The sequence below is a fragment of the Polypterus senegalus genome, chromosome 2 (assembly GCF_016835505.1).
Source record: "Polypterus senegalus isolate Bchr_013 chromosome 2, ASM1683550v1, whole genome shotgun sequence".
Lineage (NCBI taxonomy): Eukaryota > Metazoa > Chordata > Cladistia > Polypteriformes > Polypteridae > Polypterus > Polypterus senegalus.
Genome location: NC_053155.1, coordinates 188,833,379 through 188,855,610, shown reverse-complemented (window position 1 = coordinate 188,855,610; position 22,232 = coordinate 188,833,379). Strand labels below are relative to the sequence as shown.

Below are 22,232 nucleotides of genomic sequence, written 5' to 3'. Positions count from 1 at the left end.
CCCAACCAAGGAAATAGGTGTTCCCTCGAGCAGAAGGAATAAAAGGGCGCAATAGACAGAAAATGATATAGAAGACTTCCTGCAGTCTTTTTAAATCAATTTTGTACATTATTATTATTTCTGTATTTATCGTGCAAGCAGCAGTCAGGGGGTATTCAATTCTGTAATTCTACTCCACTGGATGGGATAGAGGGCCACGGAAGACACGGAAGTGATGTAGAGGACTTCATACAATCACTTTAACTAGATCTGGCACAATTTTAGCTGTCCAGTGTTATTTTGCAAGCAGCAGACTGGGGACATACAATTCTATGGCCTGGCTGTGATCCAGCCATGGAAATGAGTGTCCCCTCCAGTGGAAAGGATAGAAAGCCACATTAGACATGAAAGTGATTTAAAAGACTTTCTGCAACATTTGAAAATATGTTTGGAAGAATTTTAGTTGTCTGGTGATAATTTTGTAAACAGAAGAGAGGGGGCACACATTTGTACGGTTTTGCTTTAGCCATGGAAATGAGTGTCCCCTCCAGTGGATGGGATGCAGTGGCATGGTAGAGAAAAGAATGATACAGAAGACTACCTACAATCTTTTAAAGCAATTTTGCATAATTTTACCTCTCTAGTGTTTATTTTCTAAGCAGCAGTCAGAGGGCACACTACTGTTTTGCTCTAGCCATGGAAAAGAGTGTTCCCCACAATGGATGGAATGGAGGGGCACATTAAACATTAAATTTATACAAAAAAAAAAAAAAAAAGGCTTTGAACAATCTCTTAAAACAAATTTTGAACAATTTTTGCTGTCTAGTGTTCACCAAAAGACAGGGGACGCATATGTCTACAGCAAGGACCAAGGTACAGAAATGTGTGTTCACTCTGGTGGAAAAGATAATGGGGCACAATAGATATGAAAGTGGTATAGAAGACTTCCTGATAGGATTATTACAGAAACTGTGCACAACTTTAACTACCTGGAGTTCATTTTGTAAGAGAGCCCATTAGATAAGGAATGCCATAGACTGCTCCCTGCAAGTTTTTTTAAATACATTTAATATGTTTTAATCTCCCATAAACAACTGTGCAAGTAATTTATAGGATAATGACACCTGCTATGAAAATGAGATTCATCCCCTTTGATGCTCGATTTGAAGAATTTATTGGGAACAGAACATATAGTAATCATGCCAAAATGACAGAAAATGAAACTAACAAGTGGCCTTTTTCAAAACCATTTTAACAAAGTTTTCTGTCCGCCGTCAATCACAGAGCACCCTGGTAAAACGACCATAACTTGTAACACACCTACAACTTTAGAACGCAGACATCATGACGTCGCTGTGTGTGAGGAAACAGCTGGCAGACGGCTGCGCATGCATGTTTACAGACAGACAGGATGGCATTCTGCATGCATTAATTCAAAATAGAAACTCCTGCTCAATGATGCACAAACACAAGAAGATCAGTAACAATCACACCTTAGGGTGCTTGCACCAAATGTAAAGGGACAGACACTGAATTCCATGGAGCACAGATATCTTCCTAACACCTGTTCATAGATATATACTGTATACACCAATTTGGATATTTAGCCATTAAGGATAGACCGGTTTAAATATATACAAATCAGTTCAGATACACCACTTTAGATATTCTGTACTTGTACATCAGTGCGTAAATGTGCAAGTGCTTACACCTAAAAAGAAGATTGTCCTTTCAGATTACGAGACTATTAATCTTCCTGATGTAGACCACCTTTAAATGAAACACTACCAATAAGGAATAACCAAGAGTGGTGTTTGTGGGGTGGCAAGTCAGGAGACCGCCCCAGGCCATGTGCCTAAGGGGGCCCTTAGGTCTTTTTAGGTCTGCGTGTCCTGTTCGAGCAGATTTGTCAAGTTATATTATCCAGGATATACAGTATAGTATAGTATAGATATACAGTATAGATATACAGTATAGTGTACTTGCAATTTGGGTACTTTTCTAGAAGAGGCCCTGCTAATTTCCGCATGACACCGCATCGCATTTTGCACTGTCGTGCTATTGTCATGAATTATGAATTGCACTTTTTTAATAGATTATATTGTTATATTTTGATAAAGTCTGCGTGTTATCTTGCAAAAATTTTGCTGAATACTGTAGTGAGAAAATCTGGTGTATGTTAACATTATTTTTATTAAATTCGTGTGCAACTTTATACAGTCCACACATACAAGCACCAGAGTTTGACGTAACTGGCCTGCGTGGGGTTCGTCAGCCCTAGGTCCCGCACACCCCTAAGGCCGCCTCTGGGAATAACAGAAATCACTGTGCTGCTTTCTATCAGCGATGAACTAAAGTTTTATGGGTCGTTGCTTACAGATATGCTTAATCAGTAGTGTGTGTGACCAACATTGTGTGATTTTGAGTGTGTGTGTGTGGTTTTGTCAGTTTTACTATAAAAAGTGTTAAACACCAGTTATTTGTGAAGCAGGAATATTCTGATCATTCTGATCCCTCATCACCAATCAACATTCAGAAGAAACAATGCAAGAGGATCTTTCTTTCAGCAAACAGGACTCTTATTGTTCCTAATGTAGATCATCAAGGTGCTGCTTTCGGTCAATGATAAACAAAAGTTTCATGAAGTGAAGAAATGTGGCTGTGATCAAAGCTTTCTGATAACTTGGATTTTGAAAAGAATCTATCATGGGAGAGAAAAGTGGGAGCAAGAGAGGAAGCACAATGAGCTGGAGCAGGATGTAGTGGGGCAAGGAGGCAGGTATCTATGTGAGTGTTTTAAATAAATCCTGCAAAACTGCTTCTCAGACTCGGTCATTATTTTTGTGGGGCATTTCTTGCCTCCAGTCCAGTTTTATACTTTCTGTCTTTGATGGTGACTCTCAGTGTAAGCCTTTACTCCTCCTCACATTTTCTCTTTTGTCGCGTCACAAACCTAGACATGACAAACAGACCTTAGAGTTTGATTATATATATACAGTATCTCACAAAAGCGAGTACACCCCTCACATTTTTGTAAATATTTTATTATATCTTTTCATGGGACAACACTGAAGTAGTCAGTGTACAGCTTGTATAACAGTGTAAATTTGCTGTCCCCTCAAAATAACTCAGCACACAGCCATTAATGTGTAAACCGCTGGCAACAAAAGTGAGTACACCCCTAAGTGAAAAATGTCTAAATTGTGCCCAAAGTGTCAGTATTTTGTGTGGCCACCATTATTTTCCAGCACTGCCTTAACTCTCTTGGGCATGGAGTTCACTAGAGCTTCACAGGTTGCCACTGGAATCCTCTTTCACTCCTCCATGATGACATCACGGAGCTGGTGGATGTTAGAGACCTTGTACTCCTCCACCTTCCGTTTGAGGATGCCCCACAGTTGCTCAATAGGGTTTAGGTCTGGAGACATGCTTGGCCAGTCCAGCACCTTTACCTCAGTTTCTTTAGCTTTCTTTTGGGGTTGTTATCATGTTGGAATACTGCTCTGCAGCCCAGTTTCCAAAAGGAGGGGATCATTGTCTGCTTCAGTATGTCACAGTACATGTTGGCATTCATGGTTCCCTTAATGAACTGTAGCTCCCCAGTGCCGGCAGCACTCATGGTGCCCCAAACCATGACAATCCCAACACCATGCTTGACTGTAGGCAAGACACACCTGTCTTTGTACTCCTCACCTGGTTGTCACCACACATGCTTGACACCATCTGAACCAAATAAGTTTATCTTGGTCTCATCAGACCACAGCACATGGTTCCAGTAATCCATGTCCTTAGTCTGCTTGTCTTCAGCAAACTGTTTGTGGGCTTTCTTGTGCATCATCTTTAGAAGAGGCACGCATACCAATTTGATGCAGTGTGCGGCGTATGGTCTCAGCACTGACAGGTTGACCTCCCCCCACCCCACCCCTTCAACCTCTGCAGCAATGCTGGCAGCACTCATATGTCTATTTTCAAAAGGCAACCTCTGGATATGATGCTGAGCACGTGCACTCAGTTTCTTTGGTCGACCATGGCGAGGCCTGTTCTGAGTGGAACCTGTCCTATTAAAGTGCTGTATGGTCTTAGCCACCGTGCAGCAGCTCAGTTTCAGGGTGTTGGCAATCTTCTTATAGCCTAGGCCATCTTTATGTAGAGGAACCATTCTTTTTTCAGATCCTCAGAGAGTTCTTTGCCATGAGGTGCCATGTTGAACTTCCAGTAACCAGTATGAGAGAATGTGAGAGCGATAACACCAAATTTAACACACCTGCTCCCCATTCATACCTGAGACCTTGTAACACTAACGAGTCACATGACACCGGGGAGGGAAAATGGCTAATTGGGCACAATTTGGACATTTTTCACTTAGGGGTGTACTCACCCCTGTTGCCAGCGGTTTAGACATTAATGGCTGTGTGTTGAGTTATTTTGAGGTGACAGCAAATTTACACTGTTATACAAGCTGTACACTGACTACTTTACATTGTATATATTGTATATACTTAGTATATACAGGTAGTTGTCGACTTACAAACTATGCATGTGTCATACATGTGCGCATAGTAGGAAGCTGAATGGACTAAATGATGGTAATTCTGTGCCAGGCCAGGGGTGACAAGGTGCACTAAACCTTCCTCTGTTATTTCTGCAGACCAAATACGGAAAATTCTGCATGATTCAGCCATAAAGACACCACTTCCGACTCCAGCTCCAAGGATGATGTCACTTCCGGATCCGGCCCCTAAGAATATAACTTCTAGTGCTGTCCCCAAGAAGGATGTCATTTCCAGTTCCGGGCCCAGGGATTACATAATTTCCGGTTCCTTCCCCAAGAACATCAGTTCTGGTTCCAGATCTTGCCTTAAAAAGCCAGTCAAATTCCATGTACCTCATTTCAGTCTGGAACTCCAACCTATGCACATCAGTGTCAATTTTCATACCTTTTTGCAGCAAGGGACGATATATGGGTAGCTGCCCCAAACCTTTTTGTGTTTGTTGAGGCTGGTTCTTTCACATGAGTAATGACCATTCAACTTACGATCTCTATCGCGACTCACAGGCAAACAGCATTTTTGCCACACCAGCTTCATATGCCATGACTCATTCATCTCAATCTCATTTTATTACCTGCAGCGATTTCGACTATGTTCAGTTACATTTGTCTTACAATTACAGGAGAAAAAGCAATTGATCTCGACACAAAAATGAAGGTGGTCAAGCACTATGATGGAAGAAAGAAAGTGATAACATAAGTTATCCCATTGTAACTGGTGTTCAACGCACATAATGCACTTTGGCTTTGAATCCAGTTAACCTCCGAAGCTTCTGCGTTGTGACTCACGATGTTCATACTGTATGTAAACACATAAAAAATGCTTTTACTACAACTGCATTATTTGCTACTAGCAAAATACCCGCGCTTGGCAGCGTAGAAGTAGTGTGTTAAAGAAGTTAGGAAAAAGAAAGGGAAACATTTTAAAAATAAAGTAACATGATTGTCAATGTAATTGTTTTGTGACTGTTATGAGTGTTGCTGTCATCAAGGATTTGATTATCATTATTTCTTTCAATCAGGTTCGTATTTGGAGGATGTGTTGGGTTCAAGTTATATTCCGTGTTTCTCAACCGTTATAAAGATAACTGTATCTCACGAATATTGTATTCGTCTTAGGCGTGATATGCCAGCAGCAGTGTGTCTATGAACCTAATTTAAAGTTAAGCTTTACACCTTGCTTTCCTATTCGTTTGCATAAGCACAGTCCTTCACCAGCAATTTTAACTTCGTTACAAAGTGATCAAAAGTCTCGTTTATACCCTGTGTCTTCTCATTAAACTTGTATCTCGCCAATATCATATTTGTCGTAGGCATGACAAACGCCAGCGGCAGCCTGTCTATGAACTTAATTTAAACTTAAGGTTTACAACCTGCTTTGTTTCCGCAGTAGCTGCACTTATGAATATGCTTGTATGCCTCACTCGCTTCATATTCTTTTGCTGCCTTCTCAATTGTGTAATGCGTTTTTTGTTCAGCGCTCTTTGGAGCTCTTCCTTGTTCTCTGCATACTGTGTTCACAGTTAGTTCACGTGAGCCGCTCGGAGTACATGCATTGAAGGTTCTCAGCTGTGCTTATGCTATCTCGTGCGATCTTGCCATGTCCAAGACTTTATTTAATGTTAGCTAAGACTCGGCACTTAAAAGTTTCTCTCGCACTTTCGCTGAGTTTGCGTCAAACACTAGTCTATCCCTGACTATCTCATCTTCGTTTGCATAAGCACAGTCAATATATATATTATATATATATTATATATATATATTATATGATATACTGTATATATATATCAACATTATGTAATCTAATCTAAAAGAACTTGTAACAAAGTAGGGAGCCACCCAGGACAGCATACTAGTACATCACAGATGTACTTTTGCACATATCTATCCTAAGTCATAATGCTGGTAAATTTAGAGACAGCATATACCATACCATGTACTGTATATATCAGGAAGAAACTGCAGAAAGCCCACTTTAGCTCTCGAAAGAGACAATGACTTGGCCAGGCAACAAACCTAGGTCAGTGATCATTAATCATTATTAACCTCTACTTTTCTCTGCTTTCGTTTCTGTTTTTCTGTTGCCACCACCATGTGATCAAAGTTTTGTGCACCCTTCTATAATGCTGGACTACTGCAACTGTCGATGAGACTCACTGTATCAAATCCTCTAGGACAAAATTTTAAAGTAATAAGAACTACTTCAGCACATTTATGTTAGGTAGTATGCCCAATGGGTGTTGGTAAGCTTTTCCCCGGAAGCCCTGCAAATTATGTTGTTTTTTTTAATAAAACATCTCGCACCAGAACATTTTTTTAAACTTGTTTCTGTTCTCCCTTGTGATTCCACCATAGCATTGGACTTAGAGACTTAAAATCGTATTTATAAATAAGGACTCTATCTATTAATTGTAAACCTGTGTTATGTACTGTAAATACATATTGATTTATTTTTATTTACTATTTTTGGTATCACATTTATACATTAACTAGCCATGTGCGCCCAACTACGTTGCGCGTGTTAAAGTTGTCTGTGAGGGGCTCCCTGTTTAAACGCTGCCAGTCGTGAACTGGGCCCTTCGTCGCACAGCATTATGATTTTTTATAAGGGAAACAAAATTACAAAAGAAAACCCTTGGACATTGATTCGACAGGAACGGTCTAGTCGGAATCACTGTCCGAATAGTAATTATGTGGTGGTGTAGGTGCATTTCTGCTTCTGTCCGTTCACAGTCCGTCTCGTTTTCACGACGCTGTCGTTTCCTCTCACGATGTCTTCTCAACCTTTCTCCAATCTCGCATTTTGCTTTGTGGCAATCAAAGAGTAAGGCAATATACACAGAGCAATGGTTATAAAAGGGGGACACATAGGTATCCAGGCTAGGGATCACTTCACTGACATGTGAGCAAGCCACGATACAACTGTGAGATGCGCAGCACTCGCCGGCTACAACGTAACAATAATAATTTCCGGAACATGCTGTTACGTTGTCATTCATTTTACCCACTGTCTTTCTTTCATTCATATGTTACGTAGGCATGTACATTTTATCTTCGGCAATCTCATTCTCTAACCAGGCCTCAGGAGCTAACCAGCGTAACACTGTCCACCACCCCTTTCGTTATTCCGGCACATTGTTGACATCTGTGAGTAACAACAACGTACTAAACTGGAAGGTGGTCTACGCGTGCATGGAATTCGCGGACAAACAAAGATCAAGATCTAAATTAAGATCTCTTTAGTTAATTTAAAGCACAACAATTTGTTTAGTTTGGATGTCTGTGTTTTGAGGTGTGACTGGAGTACTACAGTCTTCAGTAGTATAAGCCTGGAGGAGATTCTTAATGCAATGCCTATGTTTTAGCTGTCTCTCTACTGCCATCTAGTGCTTCTTCTTCTAATTAATTCGCGGACAAACAAAGATCAAGATCCAAATGAAGATTATATATAGAGATATTCTTATCTATTTGTAATTTGCTTTTTCTTTTCCTGCAGTTTATTCTTTGGCATCTTATAAAACACTATGAGCTAAAAGTTGTGCTTGAAAATATACAATAAAAATAAATGTTGATGTTTCTGTTGTGATTTGTAGAGTTCCTTGCGGCGCAGCTGCACTACATGGGATTGGACCCAGGCCTAGTTACTGTTTAAATTTTCTTTTGAGCCATGTGTTATTCTCCTGCTAATCCAATTTTAGTCCCACGTCCCAAAGACATGTATGATAACTGATGACTCTAAAGTAACCCAATAAATGATGGTTTCTGCCTGCATTGGAGGCTGCAGAAATGGACTCCAACCTTCCTTTTAATGTCTTCCATATTAGGATGAACTGATTCTGAAAAGTGTAAAATTGTAAAGGGTAAGTACCCTGACTCAGTCACTTTACCTCTATTATTGGTTCTGATGTATACTTTAAATGCAGGCTAGTATGCCTCAGTGGGCAAATAAAGTTTAGGGTCACAGGTATTCTTTCAATTTAACAGTTTAAAGTGTAAAATTGTATATATATATATATATATATATATATAGTGGCCGTAGGGGGCAGTAGTGCACCCTTGAACCCTCAGGTACAACTCCAGACAAGAGGTAAAGGTCCACAACCTTTTTATTTTCTTTTAACAAAGTGCACCAAGCACCTTCCACACTACTCATAAATAACCAATAAACCAAGTACTCTCTCCTCCTCGCCCAGACACTTTGCTCCTCTCCCACCCAGCACAACTCAGTGTCTGGACTGAGGCACCGTCCTTTTATAGTCCCTGACCCGGAGGTGTTCCTGTCCCAACAGTCCACAGTTCCTTATTCCTTCCGGGTCAGGGCAAACAGTCCTTTTCTTCAACCCGGGAGCACGTCGTTCCTTCCAATCAAGTGACCGTGACGTAATCCCGGTTCATAGGGCACAAAAGAGCCCATAAGCCCCCACAGCGACTCCTGGTGGCCCCCAAGGTATCCAGCAGGGCTGTGTATAAACACTACAAGGTTCCTAAGGCCCTGCTGGACCTCGGGGCACGATCCTGCTGTCGGGAGAGCTCCTCCTGGCGGCCTGGGGGTGCGGACCGGCATGGAAAGCCGGCAATCCTCCACAATATATATACTAGCAAAAATTAAGTATTGGCTTAAAATTTTTATTAAGAAGAAAATTAAGGGAAAATATACCAATAATTATTTGTTAAGGATCTCTTTGTATACCACATTGTGAGTTCGGCCCTCTGGTTGTAATATGACCAAGCTGTGCGATGAGCTTACTCTTAAGCATGCAACGTACAGTTGGCCATGTGAACAGTAATCGTGTTTCAAATCTCACAGCTTGGATTGCTGCTGTCATAATCGGTTTGAGTTTCATGGTTTGTTTCAATTACGACAGTATTTGCAGGAGATGTGTTGAAGTGACATTCAGCATCTGTCAAGCGTTGTAAGCATACAACCGGTTTCATCAATAACTTAACATCCAGCTTTTGAGAGTTTAAACATTCATAAACATCAAAGTGTTTACCACTGAAATCGTCACCTGTGAGTCTAAGATGTTTAAGAGGCATTGACGGTTGTCCAAAGGTGTAAAATATTTGGCCATTTCGGTACACTTGAAAGTGACAACCGAACAATTCAGCGGCAGCAATCAACTCACATGCAGAACCATAGGTGAAGGGCTTAAGCATTTCACTCTTCTAGTGCTCCTGTGTAGTATAATTATCTCCTGTACCGTCATCAGTCCACACCTTGAACCTGTCCCAGTCATTCAATACATAAGACACAATGTTCCTCCGGATATCAAGAGTGAGCCTGATATGGCCGTGCAATATGTAACACAGAGAATGGAAAAGGCAGGTGCCATCTCCGAGCATGGAAACCACTTGGTAAGTGACAGTTCTTTGATCGATGGTGATCACCTCGATAGACATGTTAATGGGGGTACGGTTGGAATGATAAAGGAAATGGCTACCTGAACAATGTAAAGTAAGTCTAAAATACCTAAACAATAACTATAATCGTAATAAACGAACAATAAAACAGCGGAGAAGCCGTGGATTAAATAAAAAGGCTGTAGTTATCAGCAGGGAGATGTGAATCCTGTGGCGAAGCAAAGAAGGGAATGTAGAGACCGGAGCGACTGACGGCCTTATATAGGCAGGCAGCCAACAACGTGGGAGGCGTTGGGATGGGGGACCCAACGCCGCCTCACACGGTGACTGAGCTGCAGGCTATGGACGTATATATGTACGTAAGTAGGATTCAGTTGGGAATTGGGAATCCGCGTACCAAATTTCTTGAAGATGGGCCCATAAGTAACAAAGACCGTTGAAAAGTTCAATATGGCGGCCGACAGTGGCATCATACCACCAAAATAAGTATGTACATTGGTTTCGGTTAGCGCAGGGAAGCCACCTACCAAATTTCATGATGATGGGGCCATAAATAAGAAAGTTCAACATGGTGGACGTTGTCGACCATTATGACCATTACGCGTAGTATTTTGAAATGAAACCTGCTTAACTTGTGTAAGTAAGCTGTAAGGAATGAGCCTGCCAAATTTCAGCCTTCTACCTACACAGGAAGTTGTAAAATTAGTGACATTGGAAAGTTCAATATGGCGGCCGATAGTGGCATCATACCAATGAAATAAGTACGTACATCGGTTTTGGTTAGCAATGGGAAGCCACCTACCAAATTTCGTGAAGATGGGGCCATAAATAAGAAAGTTCAACATGGCGGACGTTGTCGACCGTTATGACCGTTATGCGAAGAATTTTGAAATGAAACCTGCTTAACTTTTGTAAGTAAGCTGTAAGGAATGAGCCTGCCAAATTTCAGCCTTCTACCTACACGGGAAGTTGGAGAATTAGTGATGTTGGAAAGTTCAATATGGCGGCCGACAGTGGTGCCATACCATCGAAATAAGTATGTACATCAGTTTTGGTTAGCGCAGGGAAGCCGCCTACCAAATTTCGTGAAGATGGGGCCGTAAATAAGAAAGTTCAACATGGCGGATGTTGTCTACTGTTATCGACCATTATGACCGTTACTTGTAGAATTTCGAAATGAGACCTGCTTAACTTTTGTAAGTAAGCTGCAAGGAATAAGCCTGCCAAATTTCAGCCTTCTATCTACACGGGAAGTTGCAGAATTAGTAATGAGTGAGTCAGTCAGTCAGTGAGTGAGTGAGTGAGTGAGTCAGTGAATACAGTATATATTAGTATATATATACAATTTTACACTTTAAACTGTCAAACTGAAAGAATACCTGTGACCCTAAACTTTATTTGCCCACTGAGGCATACTAGCCTGCATTTAAAGTATATATCAGAACCAATAATAGAGGTAAAGTGACTGAGTCAGGATACTTACCCTTTCCATCCATCCATCCATTATCTAATCCGCTATATCCTAACTACAGGGTCACGGGGGTCTGCTGGAGCCAATCCCAGCAAATACAGGTTGCAAGGCAGGAAACAAACCCTGGGCAGGGCGCCAGCCCACCGCAGACTTACCTTTTCCTTTTACAACAAATAACAAATTAACTGAGATCTCATCATGAAGTCCCAACTCTTTTGCATTCGTTCTATTAATTTCTTTCACAACTGTACCCCCAAAGACGTCTATTTTAGGTTATTTGGGGATTTGAAATTGGCCTCATGTTAATGTAAATGTGTGCGTACATGGGTCTGTCGTGTACTTTCACTCTGTCAAGGATTGTTTTTTAACCATGTGCCAGTGATGATGGCCTTCTGCAATGTAAATCTGCACAAAACTCGTTTGGAAATTATTGCATGAATGTATATAAATATATATAAATACAGTATGTTTACAGACATGGACAAATTTGTTGGCACTCTTACAGCTCATTGAAAATGTGCTGTATGCCTCATGAAAAGTGATTAAATGAAAAGCAGTTGTTCTCTGCATACCTGCATGCCTTTGACATGTCATCAAATAAAGCAAACCAAATGTTAAAAGAGATAAAGTATTGCATATTCTACAAAGATATTCCAGAATGGCCCAGACACATTTGTTTTGTACCCCTAAAAAAGATCATAAGTAATTGGATTTGAGTGATTTTTTAAACTAGCTGTTTTCTTTAATTAGCTTCGCACATCTCTCCAATCGTGCAATCAGTTATTTAGTCTATTTAAATGGAGTAAACTGTAGTCACTCTGTGGTTTGGCATCTTTGTGTGTCTCACACTGAAAATGGACCTGAGACAGCAAAGGAGAGAGTTGTTTAAGGAGATCAGAAAGAAAGTTATAGACATACATGTTAAAGACAATAGCAGTAAGCCTACCTCCAAGCAGTTTGATGTGACAACAGTGGCAAATACGTATTATTAAGAAGTTTAAGATCCGTAGGACTCCGTCCAATCTCCCTGTACACATCCACAAGAGGAAAATAAACCCCAGGATGGGCAGAAAGATAGTGAGAATACTAGAGAAAAAGTCAAGGACAACTTCCAAAGAGATTCAAGCTAAACTTCCATCAGTATAAGTATCAGTACATCAGTATCCTCCAAGCTAAATTTCCATCAGAGTCTGATCACACCATCCTGCAGATTTTGAGTGACATTGGTCTCAATGAAAGAAGACCCAGGAGAACTTCATGTAACAAAGACAGACTGGAATTTGCCAAAATGCATATTGGCAACCCACAGTACTTCTAGGAGAATGTTCATTGAGACAGATGAGACAAAACTGGCGCTTTTTGGCAAGTCACGTCAATTCTATGTCCACAGATAAAAATATGAAACTTTAAAAGTAAAGAACACTATTCCTACTTTGAAACACGTAGGAGGCTCTGTTATGTTTTGGGGCTTGCTGTGCAGCATCTGGCAAAAGATACCTTCAGTCTGTGCACGAAACAACGAAATGTCAAGACTATTAAGACATTCCAAAGCAAAACATACAGTGTCAGAAAGCTTCAACAGGATAATGACCCAGCTAAAGGTACCTAAGAATGGCAAAGAACAAAGTATCGGTCTATTCTGAAGTTGCCCTTCTAAGAGCCCTGATTTTAATCCTATAAAACATCTATGGAAAAGAGCTGAAACATGCAGAACACACACTTCCAACCTGACAGAACTGGAGCAGTTTGCTTAGGAAGATTGAGCCAAACTACCTGTTGACAGGTGCAGAAGTCTCACTGAGAGCTACAGGAATAGCTTGTTTGCAGTGATTGCCTCTAAACATGGTGCAACAAAATATTGGGTTAAGGGTCCCATTTTTTGTCTATGTTTTTTTTTTCATTTGTGTTATTATTTGAAATCTTTCTTTGAATCAAAACTCTAAAGCAAAATCTGATTTTTGTTCAATACGGAATGAACAAAAATGAGTGCCAATTATGCCAATCAGTTTCAAGTTATTTCAGAAACAATTGTTTTTTTTTTTTGTAGAGGGGTAAGAACAAATTTGTTCATGTCTGTATATGATATTCATATACTGTATATAAACAAGGAAATTGTTCAATGAATGAAAAAAAATGTTTTCAGGCTTATTAGGAACCACTGGACTATATTATGTATCAGCAAACCAAAACCAGGAAATGATGATATCTACTTTGTTGCTGGACTACTCACAGATTGAGCTTTCTCCTTGAACCCTGCGGGTATTTATTCTGATATATTAAGTCCAAGTTATTTGTAATACAATGATCAAGTTTAATTTGTCTTTACCCTGTAGAACTGGACATGTCTCAAAAATCTCTTTTAATAGAAGATGAGAATTTGGATAATCTCTTGTTTTATTGTTTTCAATTAAAATGCTGCCAACATTTTTTAAACGCTGCAGCTGCTTTGCAACATAAATTGTATTTTTATTTCCTTCTTTCTCTCTCTCACTAGATTACAGTTTTCTTTCAGTAGTGCCATTGTAGAGTTAAGATAATTATTTGAAATTAAAAGGCAAAATGGGAGGTGTGAAATAAAGGGGACATCCCTCCTCCTTTGACTGATTTCAGAATATACAAAGAGCTGCCTGCCTCCCAAACAAATTGAATGAAAGTTACCTCACATTCACTGAACCTGAGATCACTGGGTTTTCCATGAGCAATCATTTAAAATTAAACTATTTAGCGCTGTTAAATTCCTAATCTACTTATTACTAGAAATCCACGTGATAAAGGCCAACATGAGCATAAAAAAGTGTACAGAGATCTGACATGACCTCACATCAATGCAGGAAATGAATCTAGAGTCGTTACCTGGAGTTATTCCATAGATCTCCTCTGCAATTCTTGCTGCTTCCTTCTTATTGCCCTGGACGATGTAAAAGTGGGTCAGCAGAGCCAGACTGATTTTTATTAAAAGTTTGAAGCAGAACAATGCAAAAATTGTGACATAAATATTTGAGAAAGCAGCTAGTATAGAGCTGTCCTCCATGCTGTCAGTAGCTGATAGTAAAATGAGGCTGCAACTTTTTGTCATTCTATTCTTGGTATCATATGACTTCTATTTTAAATCTTGCTAGAGTCAGTGTGGCTGTCTGTTGCTAAGAATATAATTGGTTCATACATTTTTAATGGCATCACAAAGTTTCCTTTTTGGTGATGCATTGTGACAAAGGGGAGGCAGTGGAATTTAAAGCTCATGGTTGGGTATTTTTAGAGTTTTAATACAAAGGGAGATCAATGTTTAAATATAAATATATGCACCAAGGGACCTGCCAGAAAGCCTTTTGTGTTTCCACTTTAGCCCCAGAGTCTTACTATGTGATGCATTTGTTTCCATTTTACAGTACTTAATAACATGCTTCATGGAAGTGGCCCAGTATAAAAGCATGTTTTAAAATCCAGTGCTAAACGTAATTAAATAACCCGTTACATGAAAGAAAAATATAATGAAGTCTGTTCAGTTAGTAAACACACTATATTAACAATATATTTATAGTGATTCCATTAGCAGTAATTTGTGTTCTCTTCTTAAGTTATGTTATCTTAGTGGGTATCATGACTGACCCACTATAGGAATGCACATTGGAAGAGGAGCAGGCTGATGCCATATTTTAAAGTGGCAGTGGAGCTAGTGGTACAAAAATGTAATTAAGAAGGAGTATTCGAGGGCACAAACAGTAATTATTAACTTTATCAAGATAAAAAGAGTATCTTGTCTGTTAATGGGGGGAGTATCCAGCTGCTGGGCCTGCCACAGTGTCAAGCATAGCCCAAACCTAAAACAAGGGACTGCCCTCCTGTGGGCCCACCACCTGCAGGAGGAATAGGAGTTGAGTAAAATGTGTCCTGGGCAGCAGATGGAGGCAGATGTCTTGGTTGACTGGAACCAAGACATATAAACTGACTCTTGGGACATGGAATGTAACCTCATTTGAGGGAAGGAGCTAGAGATGGTGGTTGAAGCAGAGCATTACCAAATAGATATAGCTGGGCTCACATCCACCCACTCACTTGGTTCTGGAAGCTTCTCGAAGGAGGCTGGACTCTCTTTTACTCTGGAGTTACCAAGGGGAATGGTGTCAGGTGGGAACAGGCTTCTCTTTGAGCTACTACCCAAGAATGACAGGGCTGCCTCTATGGGGATGAAGGTCACGGAGAGGAGACCTCTGACTACCATTTGTGCTTATGCACCTAATGGCAGCTTGGAGTACCAGGACTTCTTGGAGTGCTTGGAGTGGATCCTGGAAAGGGTTCCAGCTGGGGACTCCATAGTTCTACTGGGTAGCTTCAACGCCCAAATGGGTAACGATGGAGAAACCTCGAGAAGCATGATTGGGAGGTATGGCATTCCAAATCTAAACCAAGCAGTGTTTTGTTACTGGACTTCTGTGCTAGGCATAGTTTGTTCATAACAAGCACCATTTTCAATCATAAGGTAGCTCTTAAATGTTTTTCATACCAGAGCACTTTAGCCCAAAGATCTATGATTGAATTTATAATTGTATCATTAGATTTGTGGACGTATGTTCAATGATCACCACCTGTTGGCGAGTTTTGTCAGATAGTGAGGGTGGCGCCTGAACAGACATGGAAAGCACAAACGAGTAGTGAGTGTGGACTGGGAATGCCTGGGAAAGAACCCTGTCCAGGAGACTTTCAAATCACACCTCCAAAAGAGATTTTCATAAATCCAAAGGGCCAAGAGCTGTGGCTTGATGGCCTTAAGTGCCTCTTGAGTTGGCAACCAGAGAACTCAATAGTAGACACAAGATATAAGTGATGCCATCAGGCTGAAGAAGAATGCTTTCTGTGTATAGTTTGCATAGAAGACTTTCAAAACAGCAGAGGGGTACGGACCATTCGAAAACCACTGAGGCCATGGTGGTCAAGGAAGGAAAAACCAAGGTGTGGGAGGAGTTAGGAGAGATCACACAAAGTGACTATCGCTTCAGGTCAAAGAATTTCTAGGAAACCATCAGGCAACTCAGAAGGGCAGGGCTTCGCCCAGGCTACTCCCAGCAAGAGTTGAGTGCTGCTAACCTGGACAGAAGATGTAGTCTGGCAGTGGATGGAACAATTTGAGGAGGCACAGCCAGAAGTCCTGAGGAAGGTCTCTGAGGTAGTTAAGCAAATCTGCAGTAGCAAGGCACTGGAGGTGGATGAGATCTGCCTAGAAGTGCTAAAGGCTCTAAACATTGTTAGGCTGTCATGGCTGACACTCCTTTTCAGAGTTGCTAGGTAGTCAGGGGCAGTGCCTCTGGAGTGGGCGACCGGTTTCCAACTATCAGGAGATCACACTCTTCAGCATTCCTGGAAAAGAGACTCTTCCTAGTTGTGGAACCTCAGGTCTAGGATAGTGAACCTGCCCAGAGGGGACTGGGCGGTCTCATGGTCTGGAATCCCTACAGATTTTATTTTTTCTCCAGCCGTCTGGAGTTTTTGTTTTTTCTGTCCCCCCTGGCCATTGAACCTTACTCTTATTCGATGTTAATTAATGTTGATTTATTTTGTTTTATAATTGTGTCTTTCATTTTTCTATTCTTTAATATGTAAAGCACTTTGAGCTACTGTTTGTATGAAAATGTGCTATATAAATAAATGTTGTTGTTGTTGTTGTTGAACCAGCCTTCTATCCTCATGAGGATCTTGGAGGAAGCGTGGGGGACGACCAATTAGTCTACGTGTGTTTTGTGTACTTGGAGAAGGCCTATGACTGTGTTCTTTAAATGATTCTGTATGGGAGTGCTTAATAAGGGCTATTTGGTCCCAGCATAATCACAGTAAGAATTGTGTCCACATACTGTACTTGGAAAAATATTAGTATCATTCTCAGTGGGTGTGGGATTCCATCAGGGTTGTGCTTTGTACCCTATCCAGTTTGTGATTTTCATAGACAGGAGGTCAAGGCACAGCTGGGGAGGGGAGGGTGGCTTTAGAAATGCATCACTGCTTTTAGGAGACAATGTGGTCCTGTTGTCTTTATCGGGCTGTAAACTCCAGGACACATTGGGATGGATTGCAAGTGGCACGGAAGAGAATCAGCACCTCCAAATATGAGGCCATAGTCCTCTGAAGGAGTTTATGTATCTCAGGTTCTTGTTCACAAATGAGGGGAAAAGGGATAGTGAGACTGGCAGACAGATAGCGGCAGGTAGTGCAGTTTTGCAGTTACTACACCAATCTGTAGTAATAAAAAAGGAGCTGAGCCAGAAGGCAAAGCTCTCAATTTACCAGTTGATCTATGTCCCAGCTTTGGTTAATGACAGAAAAGATGAGATCACAAGTAAAATTATCCAAAATGAGCTTTCTCCACAGGGTGGCTGAGTTCTCCCTTAGACGTAGGGTGAGAGATGCAGACATCTGGGAGAGGATAGGAGTAGAACTACTGACCCTCTATAGAGAGAGGAGCCAATTGATACCTCCAGGACAACTCCTTGTGGAGCTTTTATGGGAAAGATGAGCTGAGAGGAGATGTTGGTAAAGACCTAGGGCTCACTGGGAGGATTATATTGTCTGGGCTGGGAACTCCTTGGGATCTCACAGTATGAGAAGGCAAGTTTGGCCGACAAGATTGTTGTTCCAGTGACCAGGGGGCTCATTTATAAACGGTGCATACGCACAAAATTGTTGTATAGTCCCATTTACACGCACACTTTTGAGATGTATAAAAGCTAAACTTGGTGTAAAGCCATGCACATTTTCAGGGCAGCATTCCCCCTTGCGCACGCAAATTTCTGCTTGGTTTTGCAAATTGGCGACACCCAGCATCAAAGCAGTGCTACTGTTTCTGGGTGGTCTCCCTTTTTTCATTTTCACATCAATAATGCAGGATTTATTAAATATATTGAAACTAATTGCATATTGTTTACAAATTTAAGGCACTTGATTGTAATTATTCTATAACAATATAATGGTGCAAGTAATGGCTAAACTATTCCAAATACCACAGCTGTTACTCTCAGTGCACCACTCACAGTACTTTAACACATTGTATCTGTGTGTGGAATCACATGTGTACAGCAGCTGATCAGAAAGCCCGAAAGGATATTTATAGCACACGCTGCCTCAGGAAAGCCACCAGCATCTTCATGAATTCCACTCAGCCATGCACACAATCCATCTGAAATTCTCCCATCCAGCAAACACTTCAGAGCTTTTTCTGCATGGACCTCGAGGCTCAGAAACAGTTTCATCCCAAGAGCTATAAACGCACTCTATCAGTCCATCAAGTGCTCCCGGTAGAACCGTTTGTACTTATAATTACAATTACTTCACTCTAAACTTGCACAACAACTGTAATAATGCACAACCTGTGCCACTTTATGAACCATTTCACTATCTGCACATGTATATTGTACTTATGCTTTCATAATATATATTTTTATTGTTTTTTTATTATTATTATAATTATTGTTATATCATTTTATAGGAAAATAGGTTTATGAAGGATTTGGATATAGAATCTTGTTGTATCATACAATGACAATAAAGGAATTTGATTCAATTTAATAGAAGAGAGCGATTATTTACAGATGATGATGAATGGCTTCTAAGTTGATTTAGATTTCCAAGAGCTATCGTCTTGGCACTGTGTGCTGTTAGAATACTAGGATGTATACTGTACTTAATGTCATTTGTTATGATGGATTGCATTAAAGTATAAATATTACATTTTACAGATAAATTGTTAACTTCATTTAAATAATGTATACTGTAAATACCTAAACATGTGGGGGCACAGTGCCACAGTGGTAGCAATGAGCTGGTGCTCTGTCCAGGGATTGTTCCTGCCTTGTGCTATATGCTTGCTGGGACTGATGCAACACTGGATGAATAGATGGATGGAATAATTAAACATGGATTTTGAAGATTGTTCAATGTTCCTTAAATGTTTTAGTGAATCAGCATTCTAAACTTTACAGCTGGTTTTACATTTATTACAGAACTTATATTGTAGTGATTGGTTACATGGAGAAAGAAAATGGAAGGACAGAAATACGGGGTTCTTACATTTAACAGACACAGTACTGCTACAAGAAATTATTTCATCGAGGGTCACAGGTGTCCCAGCAAACATCTTGTGGGAGGCAGAAGCAATCCCTGGACGGGGCATCAGGCCCATGTAACACCTGGTTGCAGTAGATAGATGGTCATTTCTGGAGGGGGGTACTTGACCACGTCTACTTGGGGGCTTGCCAGCCAGAATCCCAAGCTGTTCGGTTGTGAGCTGAGTGCTGCAATGTGCTATACCAGTGCATGCTCCCAAAACCTCACCTAGCCTAACCTGGCAGTTTTCTTCACAACATCAGAGATGCCAAACGTGTTGGCACAGCAATTGCAAAAAATATGCCTAAGTTTGAAGTGGTGTCTGCACACACACACATGCACAAATGCACAAGCCATCTACCTGAGGCAAAGATAAATGACCACCATCAAAGAGAAATTTCAGAGTCGCGGGTTGGGCAATCAGATTTAAATACTGTAACTGAAACATTTGTAAGTGATAAGAACTTATATAATACACTCTCTGGAGGTAGAAGCTGACCACTTTCATCCCTTCTTTAGACTCTCAGGCCTTTTAAAGATACACCTCTGAAGACTCTCCTACTTGGCGAATACCAATGTTTACTAATAATTTCAATTCAGGGTTCTGTAATAGAACAAGTCAACAATATTCTTTGGCATTTTATTGTAGTTTATGGCTGATGGCTTTTATGAATGAAGCACAAGCATGTATATTAAATACCCAGTACAAATATCAATATGTTCTCTTATTCATTCTTAAAAACTATGAGATGCCACTTACATAATTACAATAGAAAAGTTGAGGCCAAATATCCAGGGTCTCGGGTATAACCAGGGTAACTAGTAACTGCCAGTCACCAGTTGTAGATTTGTCAATGAAAATCTTTATGTTTGTATTCTTTTGTCATGTAATTACTGGATGATATAGGATTCAGTGTAGACTGAACAACATTCAATGTCTCTCACGGTGACAATTAGAACAACTATATCTACGCTTAAAACTTTATGTCATAGATCTTAACATTTTTTTGACGATATTAATATTACAAAAATGGAATACAATACTTTATTTTAACGGCACATAACATTTTAAATAGAATAATACTGTCAGGAGTACATTCTGCACAATGTAACAATTTACCAAACAATTAACTGATTAACCATTTTTACAAAGTCTTGTTAGTGATATTCATCCACATCATCTTCCTTTCACTGCCTACTACTGCTATGTGGCTCATCTTTTGGAGGGTATGCTTATAATTGTCATGCACTGTCACCAACACCTCTTGCTCTGCTGGCAAGAAGGTTGTTCCCACTGTAGTTTATGGTTGATTGGCTGTTCAGTGCTGGTAAATTTTGCTATGAACATGCTTAAATCCAGATTAACCAATCTGGAGTTGTAGGATCTGACTGATATCCAGTGTTTTGGAACCGTCTAAATCACTGGTATGAAACTGCGCTATAACAAACTGGGATTCATTCTAAACTCCAAGATTATATAATCTCACTTTCTGGAACAGATCCCAGGTGCTCAGGATATGTTCTGAATCACAGATAATGTTATTTATTCAGGATTTTCTTGTAATGTTTTAAATATTTTGTATTTTTTGTTCTGGTTTGTTATCTCTTATTCTAACTCAAAACACTGCATTTCCTGTGTTTACCTTTATTTGGTGTTGAAGGTGATTGTTATTTGCATCCAAAGTTATAAAGCACTTTGACCCTATAAAAGACACTATATATACACAATACATATATATATATATATATATATATAAATGGTATTATTTATTAGTATTATTATTATTATTATTATTATAAAATCAGAGGATTTATGTAAATACATATTGTGACATAGAGATAACCATTAATTTGTTTTATCTGCAAGAACACTTTGAGCAAATTTTCTGAAATCTGTGCACGTCTGAAGTAGCAGGTTGACCAATCTGAGGACCACACTGCTAGACACATAGTAATAAGCTTTAACAAATAGCCTTTATTCACATTATGAAATCTCTCACCTGTTACAGGAGAATTCAGTGGAGTTCACAGGATTCTTTTCCTGCAAACAAATCCCAAGACACCAAATAAACCTAGAAGCAGAAAGCCAAACCCCTGTTGTTTATAAACAAACAGATGAAATGCACAATTAAAAGGTGACCAACAATGAATATATATAAAATTTGTTAATGTTAGTTTTGCATTAAAATAAAAAAAACGGCAATTTTAAAAACACATTGTGTAATAAAAATTTCACGGCATACTTTATAATACAAAATACAGATTTGAAATTTCATGAAGTAAAATCAGTACAGATTAATTTTTCAATAAATGAAACAAAGTGCAGTACAGGTCTTAAATCAAATATATTGATATAACAATAGTAGTATTTAAGTATTAAACTACAATTATTAGTAATAACAGAGAAACCAAAGAACCAATTATGATTAAAAAGGATAATATAAAAAATCAACAAGAATATTCAGATTAAGACATTTGTTGCAATGAGTTCTTTATTTCAATAAAAAATGCTTGTGTCAAATTCTCAAATTTATACTTTAGCTTTCAATTAATTTTTGAGAATGTTTACAAACTCGGAATTAGGTTTATTATGCAGAAACCAGTTTCATCATTAGCATTTTTAAAATACACTTAATGGTCAATATTTTTAACCATATCATTTACCAAATGAGATATATCAGCAAAAACTGGTAAGACAAATTTGGCAAACTATTTTACAGGCTTACAGAAAATAAACAGAACTGAAGTTGCATGATTGGTTTTAAAACCAATTATTTATCCATA

The 22,232-nt window shown here is 39.6% G+C and overlaps 1 protein-coding gene across 3 annotated transcripts in view; it reads right to left on the bottom strand.

Annotated features, from left to right (window-relative positions):
* Window positions 1–14,420, bottom strand: part of asb11 (ankyrin repeat and SOCS box containing 11) — a 127,561-nt gene extending 113,141 nt beyond the window's left edge. For all 3 annotated transcript variants that reach the window (XM_039745065.1, XM_039745063.1, XM_039745061.1), the window contains exon 1: window positions 14,214–14,420. In XM_039745065.1, the coding sequence (XP_039600999.1) occupies window positions 14,214–14,391 (178 nt within the window). In that variant the 5' untranslated portion in view covers window positions 14,392–14,420. The remainder of the gene's footprint in view (window positions 1–14,213) is intronic.
* Window positions 14,421–22,232: the final 7,812 nt, after the last annotated feature.